At 40.3% G+C, this 13,822-nt stretch overlaps 1 protein-coding gene across 3 annotated transcripts in view; it reads left to right on the forward strand.

The window, feature by feature from the left end:
• CARD10 (caspase recruitment domain family member 10) overlaps positions 1-13,822 on the forward strand; it is a 73,958-nt gene that overhangs the window by 17,842 nt on the left and 42,294 nt on the right. For all 3 annotated transcript variants that reach the window (XM_067469212.1, XM_060777007.2, XM_067469213.1), the window contains exons 4-5: positions 3,083-3,220; positions 5,853-6,178. In XM_067469212.1, the coding sequence (XP_067325313.1) occupies positions 3,083-3,220; positions 5,853-6,178 (464 nt within the window). The remainder of the gene's footprint in view (positions 1-3,082; positions 3,221-5,852; positions 6,179-13,822) is intronic.

The raw sequence follows: 13,822 nt of genomic DNA on the forward strand, positions 1-13,822 counted from the left end.
TCCCCACTCAATGAATGCCCTGCGGCTAGCCTAATGGTTTTCTGTCTTTGGCCCTCTAGATGTTTAACTTCAAAGCCCAGAATCATTAGCTAGCATGACTGTGCTTAGAGAGTCTAGGAACTGGAGTCCCAAATGCCTGGAACAGCTAAAATTAAGAATTGCTGGGCTAAACACATTCAACCTGACTTATCTTTCAGCATTGCTGTGAGTTTACAAGGGGGAGGAGATGACTTATGAATGCTGCTTTAATTGTACGAAAGCTAGGCTATACATGTAATAAATAAATGACTAAATATAATGGGGTAATATATCAGTGGGGTTAGAACCCCCTGGCACAGTGGGCTAAACCACTGAACTGCTGAACTTGCTGACCAAAAGGTTGGCAATTCGATTCTGGGGAGCGGGACAAGGAAAGGCAAAAAGACGCTTCAGCCAGTCTTGCCAGCCACATGACCAGGAGGTGACAATGTAGGCTCCTCGGCTTGGAAATGGAAAAAGGCGCCTCCTCCAGAGCCAGAAATGAGCACCACCTCCAGAAGCTGGAAATGAAAGGAGAAGCTTTTGCCTTGTCTGTGTTTGTGTGTCTCATTGTATGTGATTGTAAGGCATTGAATGTTCATCTATGTCTGCTGTATATACTGTAATCCAGTCTGAGTCTCCTAGGAGAGAAGGGCGGAATAGAAATAACGTGTATTATTATTATTAGAACAGCAGTGAGAAAACAAAGATCAAACTTTTGCAGCCATCAACACTCCCTCCAAAGTTCTCAAGCCATCCGCATTTTAAAAATTTCAAGTTTGTTTTAACAGATCTTGGATCCCAAATTGGCAAAAACATACGGAAATCACTGACAATTTTGCTCCTCTCCAGCTTCCAAACCCCTTAAATGCTGAAAACAAACCCAGTGCCAATCACCCCAAAATGAGAGGTAGATGTAATGTAATATTACATCTACCTCTCATATAGGTAGATGTACCTACTCTCTCATGAGACAGGTTGAATGAATCCCCAAGAAACATTCGTGGTAATGTGCAAAATGCTGCTCTCCAAATGTAGAAGTTTAAGCCAGTACAGCAAATGCATAGAAATACTGGGAGTTACCGTTCAGCATCATCTGGAGGGTCTCACTTCTGATCCTAATATCTGAGATCCAAGTAAGCATTTGTTCAATAGTAACAAAACATTCACATGTGTAAAATCAACCTACGGAGCCAAGATCATAGAGTTCAAAACCACCAGAATCACAACACTACACTCCTAGATCTGAATGGAGCAGGCATACAATGTGTGAGTGACTGGATCAAACCAACACCTGACCTGGCTTGCTTGCCTTTGGTAGCACTGCCACTCACAGAGATCCCAAGAGTGAATGCCTATTAGTTGGCCCTGTGCATGCAGCATCCTAATTGTTAGCAGAGCCAGGAAAATGTACTTTTTAAGATGAAAACTTACCCCAGTAAGTTCAGTCAAGTTCTGGCCACACTGGCTCAGATATTCTGTTCCCTCAAAAGTATATTCCTCAAGTTCAGGTTAATTCTGATGTGAAAGTGAGAAAACAACAGAGAAACATGGCCAGAATCACTGGGTTGTTTTGAGTTTTTTGGGCTGTATGGCCATGTTCCAGAAGCATTTCTCCTGACGTTTCACCCACATCTATGACAGACATCCTCAGAGGTTGCCATAAATGTGGGTGAAACATCAGGAGGGAATGTTTTTAGAACATGGCCATACAGCCCAAAAAACTCACAGCAGCCCAGCAGAGAAACAGTTCCTGGTGACAAAACCCTCCATAATTTAATTCTTAAGGAATATACACTGTGACAAGAGAGGGTTCATACTTTGTACAACATCTCAGGTCTCAGTCTCTCCTCCATGATCTTCAGAGAAAATGTATTGGGAAAGTGGGGGAATAGATAAATCCCAAAACACTCTGAGACATTCATCAAGGAGCCACACTTAGCTATGGATCCCCTCTTTTCATCTTTGGAGTTGGACTTTTCCTCCTTATGGCTTATATAACAAGCAGGTGTTCTTAGGTAAAGGTAAAGGTTGTTGGAGTTTGTAACTATAAATAAACAGAAACCTTACCACAGTTTCTGAGCCAAGATATATCCTGCAGTATAATAATGTGTCACTCAGATTTGTGTAAAGAGTAACTAACTTCCGTTCAAAAGGTCAAACAGAGCAACAATATATACAGCAGTCTCTCTAAGTTCTTACACAGAATAGAGGGAATAAACAGTCCTTTAAAACAGTCTTTTAAAATATGCTTCATGCCTTAGTAATGATCAGGCTTCAGAGAGTTGGCAGCCATTTCCTTCCTGGCTGTTTCCAGTCAGCGCTCTCTTCACTCTTTGAAGTGAAAGTGGCAGTTAAAACTGTTTCTCTCAGCAGCAAGCTAGAGACAGTAGCCAATCAGAATTCTAGCTCCTGGCATGCTCAGCCAATCAGCTGCCAACACATGTCTTTCCAGTCAACCCATTTACATCATGGTGCCTTTTTACAAATTCCCCACAAAGGTTTGCCCTGATATTAAGTCTAGTTGTGCCTGACTATGGGGGAAGGTGCACATCTCCATTTCTAAGCTGTTGTCCATAGACACCTCCAAGATCATGTGGCCAGCATGACTTCATGGAGCGCCATTACCTTCTCGCAGAAATGGTACCTAATGATCTACTCACATTTGCATGTTTTTGAACTGCCAGGTTGGCAGAAGTTGTGACTAACAACGGGAGTTCACCCAATCCTGCAGATTTGAACTGCTGATCTTCTGGTCAGCAAGTTCTGCAGTTTAGTGGTTTAACCTGCTGCACCACTGCGGCCCCATTTAAGTTCTGGCTAAACACAACAAAATCCAAAATCCACAAAACAGTAAAATCTTTAGCCAGCTAAAAAGCCCCAAATATACCATGCATGCTTTCCTCTTCTTACCTAATTTACTTGCTGCATTTATATTTCATATTTCTTCCAATAAGTTTGGGGTGATTGATGTTGCCGATAAAACTTCTCCAGTTTTATCTTAGCCATACTTCTAAAAGATTATAAGTATTTTTGGAAATCTAAACTGTGTCTATCTCTACAGGACGCCTCATGGATATCCTACGAAGCAGAGGAAAGAGGGGTTATGAAGCTTTCTTAGAGTCCTTGGAGTTCTATTATCCAGAACATTTCACCCGGCTGACAGGGAAACAGCCAATTCAGCGTTGCTCTATGATTCTGGGTAAGAAATGATTAAAGCCTTCTCTGTATATATTTAATTGTTGAATCCACACAGGCTTGATTCCTCCTTGGAGAATCCTAGTTTTCAGAATCAAGAGCATGGAAAAGTTAACTTTGCTGGACTGCAATCTCTAGAATTGCTTCAGTCAGCATGGCCCCTCATCTGCCTTTCCCTCTCAGACATCATTTTAACATCTTGTATTATCTACTACACATTTTTATTGTTGGGATAAAAAAAACATTTTACTTTCATAGAGTAGAAATAGGGCATGCACACTGAACAAGTTCATGCCTAAAGTAATCCACTTTGCATTAATTTGTGAAATGTCTCTTCATCCTGGAATTTGGAGTGCAAAGTTTATACATCCTTAGTGTGATGGGGAAATTAGATTAAAATCATTAGAGTACTTTATTATGCTGCAAATATATGGATTAATGGGAATATGTGGGAATCCCTAATATGAAAGAATTTTGAGAAAGAGGATTGGGGGATGGTGGTGGTATGTATGCCTATTAGAGCTCTGGAAACCTGTACAGGAAATATGCAAATCAGGTATCTCTGAGACAGGAAAAGTTCTTTTAAGTCAGGATTGGAGAGTCTGTGGGCCTTTAGGTATTGTTGGACTATAGCCTAGCATTATTCTGCATCTGGCAAGCTGTATGGTTCCTAACCCTTTTAAAACTGTGTGCTGCAAAGCAATAGGACCACTCTTGATTCTAATCTATAAAGCACAATAAATATTTATGGCATGATAAAGATAGATTGATACACAGACAGATAGACATGAAATGTGTGGTATGAGAGAGTTGATTACAAGGCCTATAGCAACTTTAGTAGTCTTTAATTGCTATGCTTGTCTATCAATTATTCATTTTGCTAGCGTCACCATAATTTTCAGTATAGTTAATGTTGCTTCCTACTATAGAATTGGGAACTGAAATCTTAGAATCAAAGAATCATTGAGTGGTAGGAGACCATGTGGGCCATTCAGTCATGCTGGGGAAGCCTCTGTTTAAAAGCCTTCCAAAAAGGAGCTTTCACCATGCTCCAAGGCAGAGAGTTCCACTGTTGGACAGTTCTTACAGTCAAGAAGTTTTTCCTAATGTTCAGGTGAAATCTCCTTTTTTGTAATTTGAACCCATTGTTCCTAGTCCTAGTCCCCAGGGCAACTATCATGTCTCCTCTCAGTCTTCCCTTCTGCAGGCTAAACATACCCAGTTCTTTAAGACACTCCTCATAGGGCAGATCTCCAGATCTTTGATCATTTTAGTCACCCTCCTCTGGGCACCTTCCAGCTACTATCTCTTTGACATTTGACTAGTTTTTCTTGCAAGAAGGTCATGAGGGACTTTGTCAAAGGTCTTACTGAAATCAAGATTTGCTACATCCACAGCATTCCCTGCATCTACCAAGCTTGTAACTCTATCAAAAAAAGAGATAAGATTAGTCTGGCATGACTTGTTTTGGAGAAATCCACATTGACTTTTAGTGTTTGGTCTCCAGACCTTTGATAGTTTTAGATGCCCTTCTCTTGACACATTCCATCTTGTCAATATCTCTCCTAAATTTTTATACCCAGGATTGGACACAGTATTCCAGGTCAGATCTAATGAAAGCAGAATAGAGAGGTACCATTATTTCTCTTGATCTAGAGCTATATTCCTTTTGATGCAGCCCAAAAACCCATTGGATTTTTAAGCTGTTGCGTCATATTGTTGGCTCACGTTCAATTTGTGGTCCACTAGGACTCCAAGATCTCTTTCAGATGTACTGTTCTTGAGTCAGGTTTCATCCACCCTGCATCTGTAAATTTCATTTTTTTTCTATGTAAGTGAAGTATCCTACATTTCTCCTTGTTGAAATTTATTTTGTTACTTTTGGCCCATCTCTCTAATTTGTTTAGTTCACTTTGAATTCTAATCAAATTAGCTATTATTCCCAGTTTAGTATCATCTGCAAACGTGGTATTAATAACAAGGTATTAATAAAGATGTCGAATAGCAACCGGCCCAGGAAAAGAACCCTGTGGCACCCCACTAGACATTTTTTTCCAGGATGAAGAGGAACCATTGGTGAGCACCCTTTAGGCTCATTATTCTGCATCTGGCAAGCTATAATCATCATCATCAGCGTCATCATCATCTTTATTTATAGACTGCTCTATCTCCCCAAAGGGACTCAGGGCAGTTTCCAACAAATATGGCAAACATTCAATGCCAAAAGAAAAGCCATATGAACAGTTTACATCAGCACAAGACACATCAGACAATATAAAACAACATAACTATAACTTAATAATCAAAATAGCAAGAAATAAAACTAAGAAATAAAATATTTTTTATTAATTACAAATCCACATAACAGTAGCATTGTCCAGCCTACATTTTACTAGTTTATTTTGAAGAAGATCATGGTGGACCTTATTCAATAAACAACTAGCATTTGAACATCTTCCTGGTACATGCGCTGTTCATGATTACATGTAACCCATTATTACTTTATATGTTTTGGTATTTAGCACTGCTAACCTACGGCCATGGAGGCAACAAACTTGCCATGTAATGTTTGAATTGGCAATCTGTGCTTGCTGAATCTATCTCTAGCACCCAACTTTCTGGGAATTTCCTAACAGATGAGGAAGGTCCAGAAGGCCTGACTCAGTTCCTGATGATGGAAGTGAAGAAGGCGAGGACCCAGAGGAAAGGATATTTGGCCAAAGAGCACCAACTCCAGGTGAAGAACCAGGCCTTGGAGGAGGAGTGCAGCCAGCTGAAGCAGCAGCTCCAAGTGCTCCAGAAGGTGCAAGAACGTTGGCGGAAGTTCCAGGAAGAGTGGGACGCCAACAGTTTGGAGCTGCTGAGGTTGAAGGATGAAAACTACTTGCTGGCCATGCGCTATGCTCAACTGTGTGAAGAGAAGAATGCTGCTGTCATACGAAGCCGAGACCTGCAACTAGGGGTATGGTGAACAAGGAGTGTGTGATAATGCATGTATGTACATGAATGTATGCAGGCATTTACAAGGCAGGGCAAGATAATGGATCCATCTAAACTGAGTGTAGAAGTTTCATTTTGGAGCGACATCACCTAGAATCCCCCAGAAAGCATGACTGGATGGTTTTGGGTTTTTTCTTTCTTGCTCATTATGCCAGAAGTCAGTGTAATTGAGCGCTGTCCGCCTGTCAAGAAATAGCTGCATTGTTTGCATTGATCCTTGCAACTCTAAAAAAAAAAAGAAAAAAAAAAGAGGAATTAGGGGGAAAGTTGCTCTGACTTGAGTCTCTGAGCTGAGTCTCATTCTGCCCTAGTTTCTTTGCTCCACCTATCTGTCTTTTGTCTATCTGCAACCATTTTGGTCCCATCCAACCTCCCTCTTGGTTCTTGTGCAACTCATTTGCCACAGCAGTGGTTGTCACCTGAGGGTGTAAATAATATGGGAGGGAGAAGTCCTTGAGATGAGATGTGAGTTTTCATAACAATTCTCAGCACATAATGAAATTATTATTTTACTCCTGTCTTTGCTCCTGACAATAGTATTGCCATTTTTATTTTCTTAAATCGTACTGTAAGAGATACATAAAATAACAGAATCTACAATCAGAAGATCCTGGGTCTCCGCACAATAGACATAAAATGCCCATTATGTCTATTTCTTCTCAGACATATCAATATTTCTACATAATATATATGCCCTTCTTGGAGAAAAAGAGGGTGTTTTGTTTCTGTCTTAGTGGACAGAGACATAGCTACTTAATAATAATAATAATAATAATCAACAATAATAACATCAACAACTTTATTTATAGACTACCCTATCTCCCCAAAGGGACTCAGGGTGGTTTCCATCAAATATGTCAAACATTCAATGTCAGAAGAAAATCATATAAACAATTTGCATCAGGACAAGACACATTAAACAATATAGAACAACCTAACGGTAACATAATAAAAATAGCAAAAATTTAAATAATCATAAAATACGAAAAACCTGACAAAACACACTAAAATAAACATATACTTGGGGACATAATGATGACATTTCTCCTCCATAAAAATTCTGTCCCCAAATAAGAATCCCCCCATGAATTTTTCCTTCAGTCCCCAAAATGTTTGTATTGTAGTAACTTAAAGCTTCAGTAGAGCTTAGGTTTCCAAAGAAAAGGGGCAGGCTAAGTTACCACAATAATCTGAACACAGAAAATAAGAGTTCTAGTTGTGAATGAATTTCAATGTCACATTCTGCCTCGCTAGAAATTTTAAGATGGTAAAAAATCACAAAGGAGAGCAGAATTCTTATGTGGAGGAGTGACATCCTCATCCCAATCTCCCATAAGATAACTCTGTGGGACAGATCTTTTTGCTGACGTTTTTGGTAAGATATAGTAAGCTGAGAACCACTGCCCTAGATGGTTCTCTGATGTACATTTTGCTGGAGTCCATAAAGTTCTAACTTCATTTCCTGAACAAATTAAAACATGCTGATATGTGTTAAAGTGTAAATACCATCTGCTTTTTTACTGGATAGATTAGCTTCTAGGTAGCTAAAATCAGATATTTCACCCAACTGCAAAAAATGTATGCTCTACAAAAAGGAGGAAGCTGCTGTGGTCATTTAGAGGGTAGGCAGCCTTATCTAGCCTCACTGCTCTGTATTTCTTACTACTATGAGTACATCTGAATATATCACTTTTGGAAAGTAAGTGGGTTGGATCTAGTTAGTCCTTGGATAGCAGATCATGAGGGAATATTGGCAACATATCATCTAATATTTTATAGATGATATGTGTGGCCAAGCAATACTATAGAGTGGTCAGGATGGCAAAAGTATAGGAAGCACACACAAGCTAGCAGAACTTTCAGCAGTATGCTTTTGCCTGAACCCAAACAGGTCTCTATAGTCACTTTCAGACCCATATCCAACACTCTACCCTTGGAAGACAATCATACTTGTCCATGAGTGATCACCTATGATGATGATAGATAGGATGACTGGGAAGAGCAAGATTCCTCCCCCTCCTCTCCTCTCCCTTGAAATAACTGAGGGTGAACTATTTTTGCAGTTTAAAATAAGCTTGGGACATTTGAATTAAGACAAGGAGAAAGGGGAACATGGGAAGACAAGAGTGAAACTAAGACACTTTAAGAATAGTTGGAAAAGTTGAATGTTACAAGATTAATTAGGACTGTTTCCACCGAATCAGATATGTTGCAAGCATGCAGCAATCACTGTATAGGAGAATCTCCTATCTGAAATCTTAGAGAGCTGCTCAGGTCAAAGTTGACAGCAGTGGCACTTCAAAAACATGGTGCAAATTCTCTTAAGTGTTTGGGAACATCTGTGAGTCAAATATTTGACTTTTTCCACAGATATAGAAACCTCTCTTGCTTAGTTTCTAATATACCTCACAACCTCTTAGGATGCCTGCCATAGATGTGGGCAAAACGTTGGGAAAGAATGCTTTTGTAACATGACCATACAGCCCAGAAAACTTACAGCAACCTAGTGATTCTGGCCATGAAAGCCTTCAACAGCACATTTGACTTTATGTGTAGAGTGTGTGATGGGGGATTCCCAAGCAGGATCCCCCTCTGAGAATTGATCATCTCACAAGGTTGGTTCCATTGTGTGCTTTTTAATCTAGTCAAAGCAGTCAAAAAGACTGACAATTTCACTTCTGCTTTCAAAAATAACAATGATTGATTCTGCAAGGGTCTAGTAGATGCTTGTTGTTGCCTTCAAGTGTGTGTGTTAACAGTGGGATGACAAAAAGGTTCCAAGCTGTCCCTTTGCTTTAGGGGACACAGTTGTGCTGCAGTCTCTTTGAAAAGATCAAGCTGTAATTACCATGTTTTTAAACAGATAAATCAACAGTTTAGAAAAATAAGACTTCCAGGGGGGAAGACACAGGAGGGCATTGGTTTGGGATGAATGCAACCTGATGTATTCCCTGGCACAAATGAGAGATCTGATGGGACTTGTGCCAGAAAAGCCACTTCCGCATATTCTAAGTGGTGTTATCAGCATGAGTGAGTGTTACTCATGCAGTTGATTTCAGAGGCTTAGGGCTATAAGAGTAGTATATCCTGGCTGGTGGTTTAGCATGAAACTAGACAATGCACATCCTTTAGGACAAGATCTCGGCGTAAACAAAAGGTTCGGAATGATTGTCTTCTGGCAAGCTCAAATGTCAGTTTAATTTCTAAGATGATTTTATCTAGCTGTTCATCTGAGCATCTGTAGGTTTTCTGAATTCTTGCCAGAGAGCATCTCTATTGAAGTCTTTCATACTTGTGGCCTTTTCAAATTGAATAGTTTCCTTCCTCCTTGCAGAGCATGGGAAGGCCAGGTTCATGGGTTGTCTCATTCCCCACAGTAGTCTCTTCCTCCTTCTTTGTAACTTATCCTGTCCTAACTACAGTATCCATAAGCACCAGGTAAGACAAAACTGGATTGGCTTGGTGTTGTAGTCTGAACATTGGGCTCTGACTCTGGAGATCAGGGTTAAATTCCTTGATCAATTGTGAAAGCTCAGTGCGCGACTTTGGGCAAATCATGTTTGCTTGGCCTCAAACACAAAGGCAAACAACCCCTGAAAATCCTTGCCAAGAAAACTCTGCGATAGGTTTGCCTCAGGGTTGCTATAAGTTGGAAATGACTTGAAGGCACACAGTAATGGGACGGAACAAACAAGAAGCAGCAGCACACATACCAGCAAATGCCAGCAGTGGAAATGAGTTCCACTGCTGGCATTTGAGTTGATTCTAGCAAGTAAGTCAATGTACAGTCTGTTTCACTAAAAGTCTACCCAGATATTGTCTGAGCTTGTATAGCAAGCTTCATCAAGGAAATGTTTCCCAAGAAGAAAATCCATCTCATAGAAAAACACATGAAAGAACCTTCTACGAAGTCATACTACTTGTTTTTCTCACCCAGGGCTAATTAAACCTTTTGAACTCATGACTCCTTTCCTCCTGAGAAATTATTATGTGGCGCCAGGATATATATATATATATATATATATATATATATATATATAATAGGTATAAAACCAAAAATTTACTGATAAACCTGAACATTTGCAAGGCTTGCTAAACAGGCTGTTTTTCCTTTCTATGAAGTACAACTGAAGTATTTTCTGCAGAATCCATTGTAAACATGTAACTTTAAAGCTAACAGATTTGTGTAAATTTCTAAAACAGCCACTAGGTGGCTTTCAGAAACCTTTGATTGTTGTCACAGTTTTTTCATGATTCCAGCACTGAACTAAGGGGACTCCATTTGTGGTCACAACCCATATTTAAGGAACTGTATTCTAGCCCATCACCATCTACTCTGACTGGTAGCACCTTTAAAATTTTATCTTCACCTGTTAGTTGTCCCTTTAAAGAAGTGGTTCCAACCTGTCGGCCGCAGCACAACAGTGGACTTCAAGAATGAAAATCCGGTCTGCAAACCTCCTCCTTCTTAATTTATTTTATTTCCGCTCCTTTCTGCAGAGCTGATCAGCCCTATCCCTTTTGGGACTCAGGTTGGAGAGTGGTCCCTGGGCAAAGTGGTCCCTGGTCAAGTGGGCCCTGGTCAAAGTAAGCTCTGGTCAATTGGTCCCTGGTCAAAAAAAGGTTGGGAACCACTGCTTTAAAGCATGGTTACAGAGGATTGAGTCTGAGCTGTGTACAAAGCTTGTGCTTTGCCACTGAAGTGCAATCCCTCTTTCCTGGTAGAGCATCTTCCAAAATTGCCCGGCTGTGTTGTCCTCACTATTCAAATCCCTCCTCAAGGCTCTTGCCTTATGCTTTAAACTTTTCTCCATCCCCCTCAAGAGGGAGAATGATCTAAGTTTATGTACAAACTGCATTTGTTTGCTGTCATATGCTTCTCTCATGGGTGTCCCATCTCTTCTGTTCTCATTGCCTTTTATTATTTCTCCCTCTTGTCCCCTTATATACTAAGGCCACTGTACAGTAAGCAACTGCCTGGGAGCTATGTTTTGCCATATACATATTGATGATGCCATAAAAATGATAGATAGTGCCATTGTAGCCTTTGGTGCTTAGGTTTGAGCCCTGTAGTCACTTTCCCATTTGTGCTAGGAAGGCATTAATACAAACGCCAAACCACTTCCCAGTCTTCTTTTTAATGAACTGAACAGGCTGTACTACAAAGACTCTTGTGCTTTCTGCAAGGCTTAATACATTTGCTTTGGCAGCTTGTGGACCCAGATCACTGATGCTTTGTTGCCTTTGCTGCTCCCATGGAAACTGAAGAGGCTGTTTGGGGGAAGGATAACTTTTTGTGTAGATTCAATATCCTAGAAATTGCGGAAGTATTTCAGAGCCATGCTTATGCGCTGTGGCATCTGTGCATAATGTATTAGTTGTGCTAGATATTGGAACTGGAAACCTTTTTCAGCACAAGGACCAGGTCCAATTTCAGAGAGGTTATTGGGGAGCATGTTCTGAAGGTGTGAGGAACCAAAAACTTTTAAAACTCCATATTTTAGCATAAAGTTTTAGGAGGGGTACTACAACATTTAAGAATGGGCATAAACTGCATGAAAGTTGGGAAATCACCAACCAGTGATGCCAGAGGAAAGGGATCATGGCTATTTGGGGAGCCCAAGTCCTGAGTTTCTCCCATTATTCTTCTAATAGACACTCTTGTATGCCTGAAAGCTTCAAAGTGGTTAAATATGTTACACAAATCCCCAGTGAAAATGACAATATCTCCTGCATTTTGTACAATATCATAAAGTGTTTATGCTACTTCCTACAAATCCTCTCAACAATAATGAAATAACCTTGTTAAATAAGGTCAGTATTTTTATCCCCATAATACAGATGAGAAGACTCAAGCTGAAAGAGAGTCTTCTACAAGGCCTTATGTTAAGGTCAAGACAGGCAGCTCAGACAACCTAGATTGTATATGAATGAAGCTATAGTTAAACCCACATGCTCATTGTTGATATCCTTGTATGAACTGTTCAGATGAGTGGAGAGATAGAAATAGAGTATATCTGCCATTTAATAGTCTTTTCCTTTTAAGAAGCATTTATCCTTTCTGTCTAACCTAGTGTAAGCAAGTGTCATCTATTGTGGTTGAAGTGCATGGTGCTGGAGATGTGTATGCTAGGCATGCATGCACACACACACCTAATGTCTAAAACATGTATTTGTTGTCTGCTTGTTCTTTGCTGCTAACTAATATCTTTTTAGTGACTTTGCAGTTACCCCAGGTGGCATGCAATCTGAAATTCACCTTGAATACCTGCAAAGTCATTGAGAAAACATTGGCAAACTCATATCCTAGGCAGTCTTTTTTACTTGAGCCAGTTCAAAAAAATGTATCAGGGCACACCTTGCTTATCCGACTTTCACCATGAGCAATCGGCACGACTATTTTCTCCAAGATAGGACACCTTTATTCACATTTCCTTTTCGATTAGAAGTTATTCTAAAATCACTCTCATGTTCCCAGAGTCCAAGAGTAACAAAAAAGGGTAAATTTTCTATGTTTTAAGAGCCCCCGGTGGTGTGATGGGATAAACCCTTGTGCTGACAGGACTGCTGACCAAAAGGTCGGTGGTTCAAATCCAGGGAGTAGGGTGAGCTCCCGTCTGTCTGCTTCAGCTTCCCATGTGGGGACATGGGAGAAGCCTCCCACAGGATGGTAAAACATCCTTGCAGACAGCCAATTCTCTCACATCAGAAGTGACTTGCAGTTTTTCAAGTTCCTGACACATAGAAAAAAGCTTTATAAACTAGCTCCCTTCTCCATATATCTTTCCAGGACAAATTTGATTGTTCCATTGATGGAACTGCTTCTCTCAGTGGAATAAGGAAGGTGCACATATCTTCCTAATAGTCCCCTGTGTTTCCTCAATACTTGATCTGGAAGTCTGGAATACCCCTGGACCTGGTTTTCCATCAAATAGAGAGGAGCCAAGTCCTGTTTTGCTAGGGACAGATGCTAGTTTGGTGGTGGAGTGTTGGCCTGTTATCTGTGCTCTTTCTGTCATGGCCAAAGGGAGATAATTCTTGTGCTGTGCTTCATCATGAATGTGACAGGATGTTGCTCTTCTCACAATACAGGAGAAGACTGAACACGGTGACCAAAATGTAGCTGTTCAGTATACCTGCAGTATGTCTGCAAGTGATCCTTTTAGTGCCTTTACTGTAAATCCAGTTAGTCACTGGGTAATGGGGATAGTTTATCTGTGCCACTTTCTCCTTGATTATGGACTTGGTATGTTTTAAGGAGATCTTGAGTGTGTATCATAAAAACAGGGTGCTTCTTCAATTCAGGGCACTTTAGATCTTTGGGACTATAAGCCTGGTTAACCCCAGCTAGCATTACCAGTGGCTTTGCTGGTTGAGGGGTGATTGGTCATAGCCTGATACATTCGAAGGATGCCAGCTTAAAGACAGCCCCCTTCTACCTTGGAAATTATATTACAGTAGAATCTTGCTTATCCAACCTTCACTCATCCAACATTCTGTATTATGCAATGCAGTTTGCCTCCTGCCTGGATCCACAGCTGTTTCAATACATTGCAATGCTTTGGTGCTAAATTCATAAATACAGTAATTACTACATAATGTTACC

The sequence above is a fragment of the Anolis sagrei genome, chromosome 5 (assembly GCF_037176765.1).
Source record: "Anolis sagrei isolate rAnoSag1 chromosome 5, rAnoSag1.mat, whole genome shotgun sequence".
Classification (NCBI taxonomy): domain Eukaryota; kingdom Metazoa; phylum Chordata; class Lepidosauria; order Squamata; family Dactyloidae; genus Anolis; species Anolis sagrei.